We start from the raw sequence: 18358 nt of genomic DNA, 5'->3' as shown, positions 1-18358 counted from the left end.
CCTCCCTCCATCTCTGTGCCAGCCTCCTCCCTCTTTCCTTCTTTCCTCCCTCCTTTCTTTCTTCCTCTTTCTTCTCTCCCTCCCCTCCCCTCCCCTCCCCTCCCCTCCCCTCCCCTCCCCTCCCCTCCCCTCCCCTCCCCTCCCCTCCCCTCCCCTCCCCTCCCCTCCCCTTCACTTTCCTTCCTTCTCTCTCTTTCTTATTCTCTTTCTCTTTCTGGATCTACTTAAAGCTATGCATGCAACATCATAACATGCCAGAAAAATTTTCAAGAAGAAAAAAAATGGCACCCATAACGCCACTACCGGAAACCCTGGTGGCGTAGTGGTTAAGTGCAACGGCTGCTAACCAAAGGGTCTGCAGTTTGAATCCGCCAGGCGCTCCTTGGGAACTCTATGGGGCGGTTCTACTCTGTCCTATAGTGTCGCTATAAGTCAGAATCGACTCGACGGCACTGGGTTTGGTTGGTTTTGGTTAATGCCACCACCAGAACACAGCTGTTTTAGATTGGCATATTTTTTCATCCAGCCTTTCTCTGTCTGCCTTTAAGTTTTATGTAGTAGCAATCACTGTCTTTATACCAATAACGTAATTTTCCTTTTCACTCAATGGTTTATCAAACATTTTCCATGTTTTTATATTCCTCTTCTTATCATTTTGAAAAACTGCCTCTGAAGCCATCTCGTTGATGGCCGTAATATTCACTAAATCACTTCTATTATCGACTTCATCATTTTTCTTTTTTTAATCAGCAGCTCCTCTTTCCTTACTCTCTGCTATTAATGGTTTATGCCATTAACTTAAGTGGGCAAGACCAGAGAAACAGCAGGTTTTGACAGAGGCTTAAGAGCTCTCTTTTGGAGGGAGACACCTTGAACTGCATCCTACCTCCATCTAATCAGCCAGCAAGGCATGCAGCTTCAAAAAACAATTGTTGTGGCAAAATATATGTAACCAAAAAGAATGTGTATATATATATATATATCCAAACATTTGCATATATATATATATATATCCAAACATTTGACATTTCAACCATTTTTACATGTGGCCTTAGTTATGTTATCATCTTGTGCAACCATCCCCACTCTAGGTTTCCAAAATTATCCATCACCCTTAAGAGGAATTCAGTGCCTCCTGGGCAGTGACTTCCCCTTTCCTCTACCTCCTGCCCCTGGTAACCACTTATAAGCTTCCGTCTCTATGCATTTACCTATTTTAGATACTTTATATAAGTGGAATCATACAGTGTTTGTCCTTTTGTGTCCGGGCATACAACATTTACCGTCACAGCCAGATGTGACTTTTCAACCTCCTTGCCACTACCTTGCTTCAAACTCCTATCTCTTGCCTACCATTAATGGCCTGCCCTCTAATGGCCCTCTCCCTCCCAAATATACTTCACAGTGTGGCCAGAGTGATTTTCCTAATGTATGACTGCCATATTGTCACTCTCCTGCTCAGGTTGCACATTGCCTCAAGAATTAAGTCCAAACTCCTAAATAAATACAGCACCCAAGACCCACAGGCTTTCTTTCCTACCATCTCGCTTGGTAGTCTCCCTTCCTTACCATGGGCTCCAGGCAAAAAGCACCAGCTGGCATTCTGGAATGAGGGAGCACTTCCTTGTGTCTCTTCCTCTACTTATGCTGTTTGCTCTACTTAGAGGGCCTTTTTCCAGCTCTGTCCTTTCAAAGCCCAGCTCAGCTCAAAAATTAAAAATAAGTTCTTCATGCTTGGTGGTTTGATAGACTCACCTTTGTTTATACAGCTTGTCATATCACCTTTTGCCTAAATTTAAGACAATTAGATTTAGAGTCTCAAGACACCTATTTATAAGCTCCTCCAGGGCCAAGACCCTGCCCTGTTCGTCTGTGCTACCTACATCATTCCTAGAACACAGTGGGCGCTCAATCAATGTGTTAGCTGAATTGAAAGAAGCTGGGATGAATTGAATGATGTAGTGGGGAGGGTGGATGATGAGAGCTGATGACTATAGAGGGTGCTATACTAAACGCCTTGAGTAAATTAATACGCTAGAGACAACATCCCAATAGGAATGTCCCCTTAAAATAGGGGTAAGAAGAGAAAGTGAGAGTAAGAAGCCATGCCCACAGGGGCAAAATCTTTGCCTTGACTCTTGGCCAGCTGAACATTGCTATTCCTCGTTCCAGGCTCTCTTGCCTGCTTTTCCCCCTCTCTGCAACCCACCCCTGCATGGTGGCCCTAGAACCATCTGCTCTCCAAAAGCAGTTTTCTTTACTTTTCAAAGAAATGCTAGCCTGTTTTATCTGAGCCAGGAGACGAAGGTGGGCAAAGAGGAGGCATGCCAAAGATACACATGTCCATTTATTATTTGCTTTAAGACTATCTTTGCATCATCCTCCAAGGAGAAAACCAGATAATACCTTTTGTTCCTCTCTCCTCTCTTTTTCAGTTCAATCAGTATCAACACTGGCAAATCTCAGTGGGAACAACCAAAGTATAAACAATGCAAATTGCTTCAAGAACTTCCCAATAAGATTGTGGATCTTGCTAATATTACCATAAATGATGGTAAGACTATTTTGTACACATTAGAGGAATAATGGAACCTGGGTTAGTTTGTCTACTTGACCTGAGACCAGAGAGAGTACAGGCAACCTCATTTTGGAAAATCTACCTTACAACACTATCAGAAACTAGATGGTTAATGTTGATGGAGTCAGTGGTGGGGCACGGGAAGTTAAGCATAGCAGTGATTTTTTTGTTTTTGTTTTGTTTTAGAATTTTTTTCATTTTACAACTTTTGGCCGATTACTATTTTTTTTTGTTTTAATAAAAAAATTTAATAGGTAAGACCATGTTTAAAAAACAAAACAATATATGCAGTGAGACATCTTCCTCCCAGAGCTGACCCCAGCCATTCAGTTACCCTCCACAGAAATATTTTATCCATCTGCAAGGAAAAAATATATCTATTCTCCCTCTCTTCTCGTACATGAAGTGTAGCATGGTCTACAGGCTGTTTTGCATCTTGCGTTTTTCTCAGAACAGTACAGCCCAGAGATTATTATGTCAGCGCATAAAGAACTTCTTTATTCCTCTTTTCACTGCAGCGTATTATACTGTATGGACATGCCACTATTTAGTTAATTTAACCTGTTTTCCTGTGGATGGGCATTTAGGTTGTCAACTCTTTACTTTAAAAATACTGCTGTGATGGCTATCATACCTATGTCATTTTATGCCTGTGGGATATATCGGAAGCATAAATTCTTAAAAGTGGAGTTGCTGGGTCAGTCAAACTCCAGATGGTGTCAAAATTATCTCTGTAATGGTTGTGCCAGTTTATACTACCACTAACAAGGCACGAAAGTGCCTGTTTCAGAATACCTTCCTCAAGACAGCGTGTTATCAGACTTTGAGATCTTTGGTAATTTAGTAAGCAAAAATCTCAATGTAGTTTTTTAAAAATTGTTATGGTGATGTACCATAAAATTCACCCATTTCAAGTGGTTTTTAGTCTATTTACTAGGTTGTGCAACCATCATCACTATCTAATTCCAGAACATTTTCACCATGCCAAAAAGAAGCCTGAACACATTACCTCACTTCCTATTTTCCCCTCCCTGCCAGCCCCTGGCAACTACTGTCTCTATGAATTTTGCCTATTTTGGGTACTTCATATGTTTTTGAGGTTCGTCCATGTTGTGGCATGTATCAGTACTTCATTTCTTTCTTTTTTTTTTTTAGGCAGTCTGTCATATTTAATCCTTAAAATTTGTTTAGTATGTTTCTAGAGATGGCCAACTCAAAACGGTGTGCCCATAAATGAAAACATTAGTCTCTCAAAGTTTCCATTTTAATAGATACTGTTATAAATGCACGTTTTTAAAAATTGTACTTTAGGTGAAGGTTTACAGAAAAAACTAGTTTCTCATTAAATAGTACTCATATTGTTTTATGACACTGGTTAACAAACCCACGACACATCAACCCTCTCCCTTCTGGACCTTGGGTTCCCTATTACAGGCTTTCCCGTCCTCTCCTGACTTCTAGTCCTTGCCCCTGGGCTGTTGTGCCCCTTTAGTCTCGTTTTGTTTTATGGGCCTGTCTAATCTTTTTTTTTTTTTTTTTTTTTTAATCTTTGGCTGAAGGGTGAGCCTTGGGAGTGACTTCATTACTGAGCTGCGAGGGTGTCCAGGGCCATACTCCCGGGTTTCTCTAGTCTCTGTCAGACTAGTAAGTCTGATCTTTCTTTTTGAGTTAGCATTTTGTTCTACATTTTTCTCCATCATTTTTTTTTAAGTATTTTATTGTGTTTTAGGTAAAAGTTTACACAGCAAATTAGATTCCCATTTAATAATTTTTGTACAAATTGTTCTGTGACATTGGTTACAAGTTTTACAATGTGTCCGCATTCTCATTATTTCCATTTTGTTTGTTCTGTTTCCATTGATCCAGCTTCCCTTCCGCTCCTTGCCTTCTCATCTTGCCTTTTGGGTAAATATTGACCATTTAGTCTCATATAGTTGATTGTTTAAGTGAGCACATTACTCACGGGTGTTACAAGCCAATCTATTATTTGGCTGAAAGGTGACCTGCAGAAATAGCTTCAATTCCAAGTTCAAAGGATATTTTAGGGCAATAGTCTCAGAGATTCGTCTAGCCTCTCTTGGTCAGTAGGTCTTGCCTTTTTTAGGAATTTGAATTGTCCTACATTTTTCTCCTATTTAGGATCTTCTGTTATGTCCCTGCTCAGAATGGTAGGTAGTGGTAGCCAGAGAACACCTAGCTCTAGTCTTAGGTTAGAAGAGGCTGTGATTTGTGTGGGCTCTTAATTCTGTGGACTAGTTTCCTCTTTGAGTTTTTGGTTTCCTTCGTTCTCTTTTGCTCCAGACAAGTAGAGACCAATAGTTGTATCTCAGATGGCTGTTCACAAGCTTTTAAAACCCCAGATGGTACTCACCAAACTAGGCTGTAGAACATTATCTTTATGAACTATATTATGCCAGCTGACTAAGTCGTCCCCACAAGACTATGGTCCTAAATCTTTTAGCCCAGCAAACCCATCTCAAGAGTTGTTTGGATATGTCTACGAAGTCTCTATAAGTGTGCCCCCTATGTGTTTTATTATATATATGGATATTTATGCAGCACACACAAATGTGTATATACATATGGCTATAGCTACACCTATACATACACGTGCATTTACTCTCAGATGCCTTCATACACATCTACCTATGAAACCATATACATATATTTTGGTTGTTATTACTATTGTTGAAAAATTGTGGATGTTATAGCATTTGCCAAAATTGTCCCTTTTTTTTTTTCTTACCGTCTTCATTTATTCAAGTTGTGTAAACTTCACTCGTATTTGGTATAGCCTTTCCATCACCAAAAATTACAAGTATCTACTATCTAGAAAGGGATTCCCTCTCCCTCCACCTACCATCCCTGGTAACCATCAAGAACATTGCTTTCTGTGCATATTTATCTATTGTTGACATTTTATAATAGTGGGATCATACGATATTTGTTCTTTTCTGATTGATATTTCACTTGGCATAATGTCCCCCAGATTCATCCATATTGCAAGATATTTCACTAACTTCTCATTATTCTTTATAGTTTCGCAGTATTCAGTTGTATGTATGTACCACAACTTATTTATTCATTCATCTGTTGATGGGCACTTATGTTGTTTCCATCTTTTTGCTTTTGTGAATAATGCTGCAATGAACATAGGTGTGTATAGCACTTCATTTCTTTTTATCGATGAGTAATATTCCATTGTATGGATATGCTTTTGATTGCCATTCATTAATGGTTTAACATCTGGGTTGTTTCCAAATTTTGGCTATTATTAATAATGCAGCTATGAACATTTGTGTGCGTTTTTTTATGTGGATATATGTTTTGAATGCTCTTGAGTATATATCTAGGAGGGGAATTGCTGGGTTGTATGTTAACTCTCTGCTTAACTTTTTGAGGAATTGCTGGGTTGTATGTTAACTCTCTGCTTAACTTTTTGAGGAACTGAAAAAGTGTTTTAGATAGTGGTTGCATCATTTGACATTCTCACCAGCAATGCATGAGGGTTCCAATTTCTTCACATCCTTGTGAACACTTGTTATTGTCCATCTTTTCTTATTATAGTTATGCTAGTGGTTATGAAGTGGTATCTCATTGTTGTTTTGGTTTGCAATTCCTTAATGGCTAACGATGTTGAGCATCTTTTCATATGATTATTTGCCATGTGTATACCTTTGGAGAAATGCCTATTCAAGTCCTTTGCTCACTTTTAAATTGGGTTATTTGTCTTTTTGTTGGTGAACTGTAAAATGTCTTTACGTATTCTGGATACGAGTTCCTTATCAGATATATGATTTGCAAACATTTTCTCTCAGTCTGTGGATTGTCATTTCACTTTCGTGGTGGTGTCCTTTGAAGCACAAGCATTTTTAATTTTGATGAAGGCTAATTTATTTATTGATTTTTTTACTAATTTGATCTCTTGCTATATGTCTACTCTGATTTTCTATTTCTTCTTGAGTCAGTATCAGTAGTTTGTATCTTTCTAGGATTTTGTCTGTTTCATCCAGGTTACTTAATTTTTTTGGTGTACCATTGTTCATAGTGTTTCCTTATAATCCTTTTTATTTCTGTAAGGTTGTTAGTAATGTTCCCTCCTCATTCCTGATTTTAGTAATTTGAGTCTTCTCTCTGTTATTCCCGGTCATTTATAGTTAAAGTTTTTGAATTTTGTTGATCTTTTCGAAGAACCAACTTTAGGTTTTGTTGGTTTCTCTTCTGTTTTTCTATACTCTATTTCATTAATTTCTCCTCTAATCTTTATTATTTCCTTCCTTCTTCTTGCTGTCAGTTTAGTTTGCTCTTATTTTCCCAGTTTCTTAAAGTGGAAGGTTAGATTATTGATTTGGACTCTTTCTTCCTTTTTTTTAAATATAGATGATTACAGCTATAAATTTCCCTCTAAGCACTGCTTTAGCTGCATGCCAAATGTTTTGGTATGTTGTGTGTTTTTTTTTTTCATTCATGTAAGTGTTTTCTAAGTTTCCTTGTGATTTCTTCTTTAACTCATTGGTTATTTAGGAATGTTATTTTATTTTCACATGCTTGTGAATTTCCAAATTTCCTTCTGTTATTGATTTCTAGTCTAATTCCATTGTTGTTGGACAACATACTTTGCATGATTTCAGTCCCCTTTAAATTTATTGAGATTTGTTTTATGGCCTATATAATACGGTCTCTCTTGGAGAATATTCCATGTGTACTTGGGAAGAATGTGTATTCTGCTGTCTTGGTTGGAGTGTTCTATAGATGTCTGTTAGGTCTGGTTGGTTTATTGTCTTCTCTATCCTTGTTGATTTTGTTCCTGGTTGTTCTGTCCATTACTGAGAGTGCCACTATCATAGTCAAATTATTTCCCTTCAATCTGTCAGTTTTCCCTTTATGTATTTTGGGATACTTGTTGTTAGGTGTGTATATATATATCAAAAAACCAAACCCGTTGCTGTCAATTCCGACTCATAGCAACCCTATAGGACAGGGTAGAACTGCCCCATAAGGCTTCCAAGGAGGGCCTGGTGGATTTGAACTGTGACCTTTTGGTTAGCAATCATAGTACTTAACCACTACACCAGATATAATTACTATATCTTCATGGAAGGTTGACCCTTTTATCATTATAAAACGCTGCTCTTTTTCCCTAGGGAAAATTATTGTCTTGAAGTCTATTTTGCCTGGTATTAGTATAGCCACTTCAGCTCTCTTGTGTTTGCTGTTTTCTTGGGATTATTTTTCTATCCTTTTAATTTTAAGCTATTTTGTAACTTTAAATATCAAGTGTGTCTGCTGTAGATAGCATATAGTTGGATCTTGTTTATTTATTTATTCATTTTTACCCAGTTTGACAGTCTCTACCTTTTGATTGGCTTGTTTTTCGTCCAATTCGAGAAGATTTCAGTCATTATTCCTTTGAATGTTTTTTCTGTTCCTTTCTCTCGCCTCTCCTTCTGGTAATTTTCATTACACATTACTGATGCACTTAATGGTGTCCCACATTTCTCTGGATGGCAGCAGTGGTGCTTCAGAGGCAGAATTCTCACCTTCTATGTGGAAGACCCAGGTTAGATTCTCAGCCAATGCACCTCAAGCACAGCCACCACTTGTCAATCAGTGGAGGCTTATGTGTTGTTATGATGCTGAATAAGTTTCAGTGGAGCTTCCAGACTAGGGCAGACTAGGAAGAAAGGCCTGGCAACCTTCTTCCAAAAATCAGCCAGTGAAAACCCTATGGGTCACAATATTCTAATCTGCAATGAATCAAGGTGATGGCACAGGACCAGGTGTCATTTTGTTCCACTGTGCATGGAGTTGCCATGAATTGGGGGCCAATTTGATGGCAGCCAACACAACAACATTTCTCTGAGGCTCTGTTCATTTTTCCTTATTCTTTTTTCTCTCTGTTTTTCAGATTACATAGTCTCTATTGATCCATCTTCAAGTTTGGCAATCCTTTCCCCTGCCATCTCAAATCTCCTGTTAAGCCCCTCTGGTGAATTTTTCATTTTGGTTATTGTACTTTTCAACTTCAGAATGTCCAGTGGTTATTTTTTTTTAAATAATTTCTATGTAATATGTTCTGTATTTGATGGGACATTACCATCATACCTTCTTTCGTTCTTTAAGTATGATTTTGTTTAGTTCTTTGAACATAATCATAATAATAGCTGTGTTGAAATCTTTTTAGGCCAAGTAATACATCTGGGTCCCCTCAAAAGCAATTTCTATTGCCTGCTTTTTTTTCTTTTTTTAATGCATGTGGGTCATACTCTTTGGTTTCTTGGCATGTCTCATAATTTCTTGTGGATATTTTAGATAACATAGCAACTCTGGATTGTGAACCCCTACCTGGGGTTTATTATTGTCATTGTTTGCTTATTTGTTTAGTAATGTGACTGGACTAGTCCAGTAAAGCCTATTCCTCCTCCTACAATGTATATCCTCTGATGTCATTCCTTAGAAGATGTAGCCTTGGGTATGCACACATTTTCCCTTACCACCAAGGATGACTGTGGTTTTAAGTGGGCTCTTTTTGACAGCCTCTTTATCTGATCTTCCTGTTAAGCTCTCACTGGTCTGCCTGGATTGGTGTCACACCCAGCTGTTAGCTTCCTAATCCGTAACTGATTGTTCTGTTGTTTTTGACAAAACCATAAATTGCTCCACAGTCTGGTCAATACCAGTTCATCCCCTTGGCAGGAGTAGGACATTACCAAACTTTGAGGCTTTCTCTTTCCCTCATCTGGGCAGAACCTCTGTCATATGGAGCAGGAGCTGGGGGTGGGGTGGGGAACATGCTCTTCACCAGATGCTATTGTCAAGATCCTCCCTATCTAGCAGGAGCTGTTTGTGTGTTTGGGGAGGGATGACTGGTACTGCCACCCAGCTGTTGCCACTGGCCAGTATGGGCCCCCCGCACAGCTGAAATGTAGAAGAATAGGATCTATCAGTGTTCATTAGCTGCCAAATACACCAAGAGTAGCTCTTCCACCTCAGGGAGTGGAGGGAGATGGGAACTACTACTTGGATGCCGAGCCCACTGGAACAGTACTTACACAAGACAAAGCTGTGGGGCATGAATGCAGTGCTTAACTTGAATGTCATGGTCTCCCACTGTACTTACCAAGTTTCTATAGATTTTGTTTAATAAGTATTTCTCGATCCATTGCAAGTCCTTTTATCAGTTTCTGGATATTTTGAACACTTGTCTTTCCTAATTTTGACAAACATAATAGATGATATCTCTCTGGTACAGAAGTTTCCCTAAGCTCCTCCTCATACCACTATTATGAAAGCCTTGGCTTCTCCATATCACTGATTTTTAACAGGTATTCCATAGAGTTCCTGTAAGTATGCATAATGGTTTTCTTCATAGAATTTCATTTTATACACACCATGTGAGGCATGGTTCTACTGCATAATGAATTGTTGGAAATTGAGGCACGGGCATTCCAGGGCCTTGCAGAAAGGCCAGGGAATTGGTCTTGAGGCAATGACTTTCTCAGACTTGTCTTTCTTGCAGAAGATGTAAATTTGTGATTCCTGACAAGGAAGATCTAGAAGAGTTAGAAAAGCAAGCACAACTCTGATGGTTCCTAGATCCAAGATCAAGAGGCAGGGCCATGGGGAATGTTGCAACTTGAAGTGAGTGGGCGGCAAAATAGGTCTGTGCTTCACACTGACCTCCTTCCTTCTGAGTGACACATTTTCTTTAGACAAGCTAATAGAATTTTCTCTTGTGGAAGAAAAAGTTAACAAACAGCCACAACAACAACAACAACAAAAAACATTGTATTTGGTTGAGATTTTTAGAAAACTGTCAGAAATCATTTAGTAAAGAAAATTATTCTATGGAGGAAGAGAACATTTGGATGGTGATCATAATATGTATTACTGAAAAGTAAACTATCAAGTTTATTAGCTCGGGAGGAATCTTTCTCTTCTTTTAAGTCAGGAGCTTAATGAACAATGAATACCATGTAAAGGGAAGAAAACTGTATTCACTTTGAAACTATTTGATTTTCTTCAGCTCTCAATCTCGCTGATGACCATTAGATATCTTGGTTGGGGAAATATTCTTCAGTTCCACACTTAATATCCCAGAGTTAGAAAATACACTCGTATTTCAAACTACTGTGGGTTCTTTGGTGTGCTCAATTTTTGTTGCCTCCATGATATCGAAGATGCATCAGGCTCTAATGAAGTTAACTGGGTTTTTTTCATAAAACTGTTTCCCATTGGTGTCCATTCCACCATCAGGAAAGGATAGTGAGTGACTGAGAGAGAACGATCTAATTCCCAGGATTTTTTTTTTTTTTTTTTAGGGAGAAGGACTGCAAAGTACAGGTTCTCCAACTACCAACGGTGGGGAGAAAAGGGACAAAGGCAAAGACACTGTAGTAGAAAGTGATACTGAAGAACTCAAGCTTCAGAGTCAAATAGGCCTGGGTTAGAATCTGGATTAGGACCTTTCTGTGTCTTTTAATTTCTTTATCTGTAAAAAGGGAATAATATTAGTACTCATCACATAGAGTTATTGTGAGGATTAAATGAGAAGATAGATGTACAATGCCTCACTGTGACATCTTGTCTCCAAAATGGCCACCATTGATTCCTTCCTTCCTTGCATGTACATGAATTATGGCTGGCTTGTGCCTCTTTGGAGCTCTGGTGGCACAGTGGTTAAGAGCTATGGCTGCTAACCAAAATGTCATCAGTTCAAATCCATCAGCCACTCCTTAGAAACTCTATGGGGCAGTTCTACTCTATCCAATAAGGTCACCATGAGTTGGAATCGACTCAATGGCAATGGGTTTGGTTTGTTTTTTGTGACTCCTTAGAGCAAAAGAATTTGACAGAAGTGACATGGTGCCAATTATAGGACTAACTTTTAAGGAAACTGGAAGTTCCAACTTTTTTTCTCTTGGAATGCTTCCTCTCAGAACACAGAAACCATGCTGTAATAAGCCCAAACAGTGGTGTGTTGGAAAATGTTTAACAATCAATTCTACAAAAAATAAGAAAAAGTACTGCTTCATAGCATTTGTCATTTTTCATTATGTAAATACCGTAACGTGGCTGAATAGAAGCTACGTGCCATCACTGAGCACGAAGTTGATAAGAGATGCACCACACAGATAAAATGGACATAAATAATGACAAGAGTGAAGATTAGTAAAACATAGTGAAACAATTAGGAAGTGATGAATTTTGAGTATCACCATTGTTTTGAATATAGTTTATTTAATTGTAAGGTTATATAAGTTAATTTTTAATAATGGCTATGTTTAACAACCATATCACACAATTCTTGGAAATTTAACAATTTTTTCTCACAAGCTGGTACAAGCGGGTTCCAGATTCAGCACACCACTGAGCTCAAGCCACAAGGGAGGCCCTGCATAGTGACTGTAGTCAACAGCCCCGACTAGTTCCCAGCCCGTGGTCAGTATCAACTACCAGCCATGCACGGGAGCCATCTTGGATGCCTAGCCCAGTCTAGCCTTCAGATGACTCCAACTTCAGTTGTTATCTGACTGCAGCAGCATTAGAGACCACAATGAGAGCTTCCCAGCTGAGCCTGGTCAACCCACAGAACCATGACAGACAATAATAAATTGTCATTTTAAGCCGGTAGATTTCAGGGTGTTTTGTTATGTAGCAATAGATAACTAGAACACTGGCTTAGAGAAATTACTCAATAAATAACAAATATCATTATTATTTTTGTTGTTGCAATTACTGGCAGATTAATTGTAGCAGTATTTCAAGCAGCAGTGATTTATTTTTCTACAATTAATTAAGGAGGATTCCTTTTATTGCTTTTGCTTGGAGACCTAGAATTTTTACACAGTGAGTGTAATTTGTCCCGACCTTTTTTTTTTTACTTAAAAACTCTACAATTCCACATGAAAAGGCTATAATTACTTTCCACAATACAGTCAGTCTCCCATTGGCCTGTTGTTTACTTTCATTCTGCCACCGCAGGGATTGGAGGAAGTGAAGTCGCACCACGGAAGCCCAAACAATTATGACCGAAGATAGGCAACTGTGGCTATCCCATTTACAGTGAAGTCAGAACAATTTATTAAGAGCAGTGGAAAGATCCGAGAAGGAGCTCACTATTGGTTTCTTCCATCCCTAGTCTTACTGTTTTCTCACTTGCTTTAACTGACCGTAAGATAGATGCAACAGGGGCAAAAAATTACTGTAGAAGTAATTACAGTTTTGCTCAATCCCACCCCATCACCCATGTCCTCAGGGAGAACTGTCTTTGCCAGTTTAGGTCAAAGAGTTATTTGCAGGGAGAAAGGAAATAGAGAAAATACCTGTGTAGGCTGTGTTGGTGGTAAAGTTTTGGGGGGCCTGAAGTAGAAGGAGAAACCCTGGTGGTGAAGTGGTTAAGACCTATGGCTGCTAATCAAAAGGTCGGTGGTTTGAATCCACCAGGCACTCCTTGGAAACCCTGTGGGGCAATTCTACTCTGTTCTGTAGGGTCATTATGAGTCAGAATCGACTTGACGGCAATGGGATTTGGTTTTTTGGTTTTAGGAGTAGAAGAGAGAGATTTGGGGAGAGGCTGCTAACTGTGAAAGGTTTTGAAAAAACAGGCAGACAGGGAGAGTGAAGCAAGAGTGACAGTCACAGACAAAATTGAGAATTTTATGTCAGATGCTGAATTGTTTTGTTTTCCAAAAACAGTTGGTTATTTGTAATATAACACGGGTTAAATGCATCATGAATGTAATCTCTCTCCAGAATTTTTCTCAACGGACTGTATTTTTCAATTATTTTCCATGATATCGTGGACTTGGCTGGGAGTGCTTTAAACTAGGAGGGCACCACAAGGGAGCTCAGCTTTATATAGATTATATCGAACCCAAATCTGGTTTGTGTTGTAGTTGTTTAGCAAAGTGCTTGACTTTAAAAGTAGATGAGGATTCAAACAAGCCAACTATAAAAAAAGCATTTATGAGACGATAAAGGAATGATACAATTATGACTGGATATTTGATGATTTTGAGTATTGTTGTTAAGTTTTAAAGATATGAATCTGGTATTGTGGTTATGACAAACCAAAGTTCATATGTTTTATTTATGGATGAAATGATACAATGTCTGGGGCTTGCTTTAAAATAATCTGGGGGTGGGAGGAAGGTGGGTTGGAGAGTAGGTAAGATTAGCAGTGTACGGATACTTGTTTAAGTGATACATAGGGATTCATTATACCATTCTTTCTACTTTTGTGTATGTTTGAAAATTTCCACAATAAAAAGTGAAGAGGAAAAGTGAGCGAGTTAATATCTATTGTTCTTACTCTCTAAAAAACCTAAATTACTTTTCATTGTGGGAGGGGGGTCCATATTTGCTTTTTTATGTGGGTTGCTGGTTCTCCATAGAAAATCCCTACTCTTGATTATGAAAAGATAGACTAGGTGCTTGCTGATATTGAGTACGGGTGGGATCTGTTTAACTCGATCCAATACTCAAAAGTCTTAATTAGAATCTAATTGCAAGATAACTCTTCAGTGATAAAAGGGTTTCCCTGCTGCATTTTAAAAAAGGATTTAATGAATAAAAAATATGATTTCTGTGTTACTTTCTGGAACTACATCTACTGTAGAAATTGGGGTTTAGCACTTCTCTTCTGTAAACTTTGTTAACTTGATATGTGTTTCCATTGCACTGCCTTTACCATTGAAACAGAAGGAAGCAGACCAGCATGGCCTAAAACTAAGTAATACAGGTTTTACGTCTCAATTTTTCCCACAGAGAATGCAGATGATGTTGCGGAGCACATTTTAAATTTGATACACGAATCCCCCCATCTGGATAAGGAAGAAACAAAGATAGTTGTTTCTAAAGTATCCGATATCTCACAGTGTGATGGGATAAGTGTGAACCTAACCCAGATTATATTACAAATAATCGATGCTGTTTTGGGAAAGCAAAACGATTCAGCATCTGACGTGCATGAAGTGAGCAATGAGTAAGTACTGAAGCTTTGGTAAAATACATTATTTCATAAAATGTAAAACATGTATGATTTATCCCTTAGCATGTAGTCATCACCTGTTTTAAAGGACAGATAGTTATGAATTGACAGTTCAGTTAGTACAATGCAATGGGTTCATTTTACTTATATCCCAACTGTGAGAGAATGCGTTCAAATTCTAATTGATCCTTAATGATAATGACTTTCCAAGTAAAAAAAAAAAAAAACCCAGTTGCTGTAGAGTTGACACTCATGGAGACCCCATATGTGTGGAACTGTGCTCCATAGGGTTTTCACTGGCTGACTTTTTGGAAGTAGATCATCAGACCTATTTTCTGAGCTGCCTCTGGGTGGACTCAAACCACCAATCTTTCGGTTAGCAGCTAAGCGTGTTAACTGCTTACACCATCCAGGAATTTCCATCCAAATAAATAGTTACTGACATTGCTGTCAAGTCGATTCTGACTCATAGTGACCCCATAGGACAGAGTAGAACTGCCTCACAGGGTTTCCAAGGCTGTAATCTTTACAGAAACAGGCTACCGCATTGTTCTCCCACAGAGCAGCTGGTGGGTTCAAACCTTTGACCTTTTGGTTAGCAGCCCTGCTTTAACCACTTTGCACCAGGGCTCCTTGCTATTATTAGAGGTGGACCAGTTCAAGACGCCTCCTCAACCCACCTAGCTAGCCAATCTGCAATTAAAGAGATTGTCTAAACTTTATCTCCCAACCTTTCTGTGGTCTATTTTTCAGTTTAGGTCCTTTTGGGGGCACTGAGAATGCTATTTAAACACTCTCCTAACCACTGTTTTGACCATAAAATCCAAAAACCAAACCCATTGCCCTCCAGTCAATTCTGACTCATAGCAAACCTATAGGACAGAGTAGAACTGCCCCATAGGTTTTTTTTTTTTCTTTCTGGGGCTGAGGGGGCGGGGTCGCCACTCTGATGGACTAGGAGAATGAGGCCTCCCAAAGCTGAGGGAGCAGAGTTGCCATTCCAGTGGGCAGAGCTGAAGTGCAGGGCTGAGGGGCCTCCACCCAGAATCCAGAGAGTGTGACCATCACCCAGACCCTGAAGGGCAGGACCATTTCCTAAATGGTCTCAGAGAACAGATGATAATTATTTTTTTATTGTACTTTAGGATGAAGCTTTACAAAGCAAACTAGTTTCTCATTAACCAATTAATATACATATTGTTTTGTGACATTGGTTGCCAACCGCACAACATGTCAACACTCTCCCCTTCTTGACCTTGGGTTCCCTATTACCGACTTTCCTGTCCCCTCCTGCTTTCTCATCCTTGCCCCTGGGCTGGTGTGCCTATTTAGTCTCATTTTGTTTTATGGGCCTGTCTAATTTGTGGCTGAAAGGTGAACCACAGGACTGACTTCAGGACTAAGTCAAAAGGGTGTCGGGGGCCATACTCTCAGGCTTTCTCCAGTCCCTGTCAGACCAGAAGTCTGGTCTTTTTTTGTGAGTTAAAATTTTGTTCTATATTTTTCTCCAGCTCTGTCCGGGACCCTCTATTGTGATCCATGTCAGAGCAGTCAGTGGTGGTAGCTGGGCACCATCTAGTTGTACTGGACTCAATCTGGTGAAGGCCTCGGTAGTTGTGGTCCATTAGTCCTTTGGACTAATCTTCCCCTTGTGTCTTTGGTTTCCTTCATGCTCCTTTGCTCCAGATGAAGGCTATAAATCTTTAGGAAAGCAGACCACCACATCTTTCTCCCATGGAGCAGCTGATGAGTTCGAATCGCTTACATTTCAGTTAGAGCTGACTGCTGTGGAGTCGATTCAGACTCATAGTGACCCTATAGAATAGAACTGCCCCACAGGGTTTCCAAGGCTGTAATCTTTACAGGGGAGCCTTAGTGGTGCAATGGTTAAGAGCTCAGCCGGCAACCGAAAGGTCAGCAGTTCAAATCCACCAGCCAGTCCTTGGAAACCCTATGGAGCAGTTCTACTCTGTCTATAGAGTCACTATGAGTAAGAATTGACAGCAGTGGGTTTTTACAGGTAGCCCTGGTGGTGCCATGGTTAAGAGCTCAGGCTGCTAACCAAAAGGTCAGCAGTTTGAATCCACCAGCTGCTACTTGGTGAACCTATGGGGATGTTCTGCTCTGTCCAATTCGGTTGCTATGAGTCTGAATTGACTCAAACGTAATGGGTTTCATTTTAAGCTTTACAGAAAAGAGACTGCCACATCTTTCTCCCGTGCAGTGGCTGGTGGGTTTGCACCTCCAATGTTTCAGTTAGCAGCTGAGTGGTTTAACCACTGTACCACCAGGTCTCCTTAATAAATAGTTACCCCAAACTAAACCTCCAATCTATTCCCCCAGACCTGGTACTCCCCCAGTGTTCCCCATTTCTATAGCATGCATCTACCCAGTGCTCAAGCAAACAATTTGAGCCTAATACTGGTTTCTTCCCTTTACCTCACAGCCAATCAGTAATTAAGTCTTTTTTCTCTAACTTAATCTCAGTGGCATCAATTTTTTTTTTAATTTTTATTGTGCTTTAAGTGAAAATTTACAAATCAAGTCAGTCTCTCACACAAAAACGTATTTACACCTTGCTACATACTCCCAATTGCTCTCTCCCTAATGAGACAGCCTGCTCCCTCCCTCCACTCTCTCTTTTTGTGTCCATTTCGCCAGCTTCTAACCCCCTCTACCCTCTCATCTCCCCTCCAGGCAGGAGATGCCAACATAGTCTCAAGTGTCCACCTGATCCAAGAAGCTCACATCTCACCAGCATCCCTCTCCAACCCATTGTCCAGTCCAATCCCTGTCTGAAGAGTTGGCTTTGGGAATGTTCCTGTCCTGGGCCAACAGAAGGTCTGGGGGCCATGACCACTGGGGTCCTTCTAGTCTCAGTCAGACCATTAAGTCTGGTGTTTTTATGAGAATTTGGGGTCTGCATCCCACTGCTCTCCTGCTCCCTCAGGGGTTCTCTGTTGTGTTCCCTGTCAGGGCAGTCACCGGTTGTAGCCGGGCACCATCTAGTTCTTCTGGTCTCAGGCTGATGTAGTCTCTGGTTTATGTGGCCCTTTCTGTCTCTTGGGTTCATAATTACCTTGTGTCTTTGGTGTTCTTCGTTCTTCCTTGCTCCCAGTGGGTTGAGACCAATTGATGCATCTTAGATGGCTGCTTGCTAGCATTTAAGACCCCAGACGCCTCTCTCCAAGGTGGGATGCAGAATGTTTTCTTAATAGATTTTCTTATGCCAATTGACTTAGATGTCCCCTGAAACCATGGTCCCCAAACCCCCACCCCTGCTACACTGGCCCTCAAAGCATTCAGTTTATTCATGAAACTTCTTTGCTTTTGGTTTAGTCCAGTTGTGCTGACCTTGCCTGTATTGTGTGTTATGTTTCCCATCACCTAAAGTAGTTCTTATCTACTTTCTAATTAGTGAATACTCCTCTCCCACCCCCCTCCCTCCCCCCTCTGGTAACCATCAAAGAATATTTTCTTCTCTATTTAAACTATTTCTCGAGTTCTTATAATAGTGGTCTTACACAATATTTGTCCTTTTGCAACTGACTAATTTCACTCAGCATAATGTCTTCCAGATTCCTCCATGTTGTGAAATGTTTTAGAGATTCGTCACTGTTCTTTATCGATGCATAGTATTCCATTGTGGGAATATAATATAATTTATTTATCCATTCATTCATTGATGGGCACCTTGTTTGCTTCCATCTTTTTGCTATTGTAAACAGTGCTGCAATAAACATGGGTGTGCATATACCTGTTGGTGTAAAGGCTCTTATTTCTCTAGG

General features: G+C 39.8%; 1 protein-coding gene across 1 annotated transcript in view; it reads left to right on the top strand.

Annotated features, from left to right (window-relative positions):
• Positions 1–18358, top strand: part of ADGRG4 (adhesion G protein-coupled receptor G4) — a 140140-nt gene that overhangs the window by 71038 nt on the left and 50744 nt on the right. The window contains exons 10-11 of the mRNA XM_049873031.1: positions 2436–2554; positions 14348–14564. Coding sequence (XP_049728988.1) covers positions 2436–2554; positions 14348–14564 — 336 coding nt within the window. The remainder of the gene's footprint in view (positions 1–2435; positions 2555–14347; positions 14565–18358) is intronic.

This window comes from Elephas maximus, chromosome X (assembly GCF_024166365.1).
Source record: "Elephas maximus indicus isolate mEleMax1 chromosome X, mEleMax1 primary haplotype, whole genome shotgun sequence".
Taxonomy (NCBI): Eukaryota; Metazoa; Chordata; class Mammalia; order Proboscidea; family Elephantidae; genus Elephas; species Elephas maximus.
This window is presented reverse-complemented; position numbering and strand designations above follow the sequence as displayed.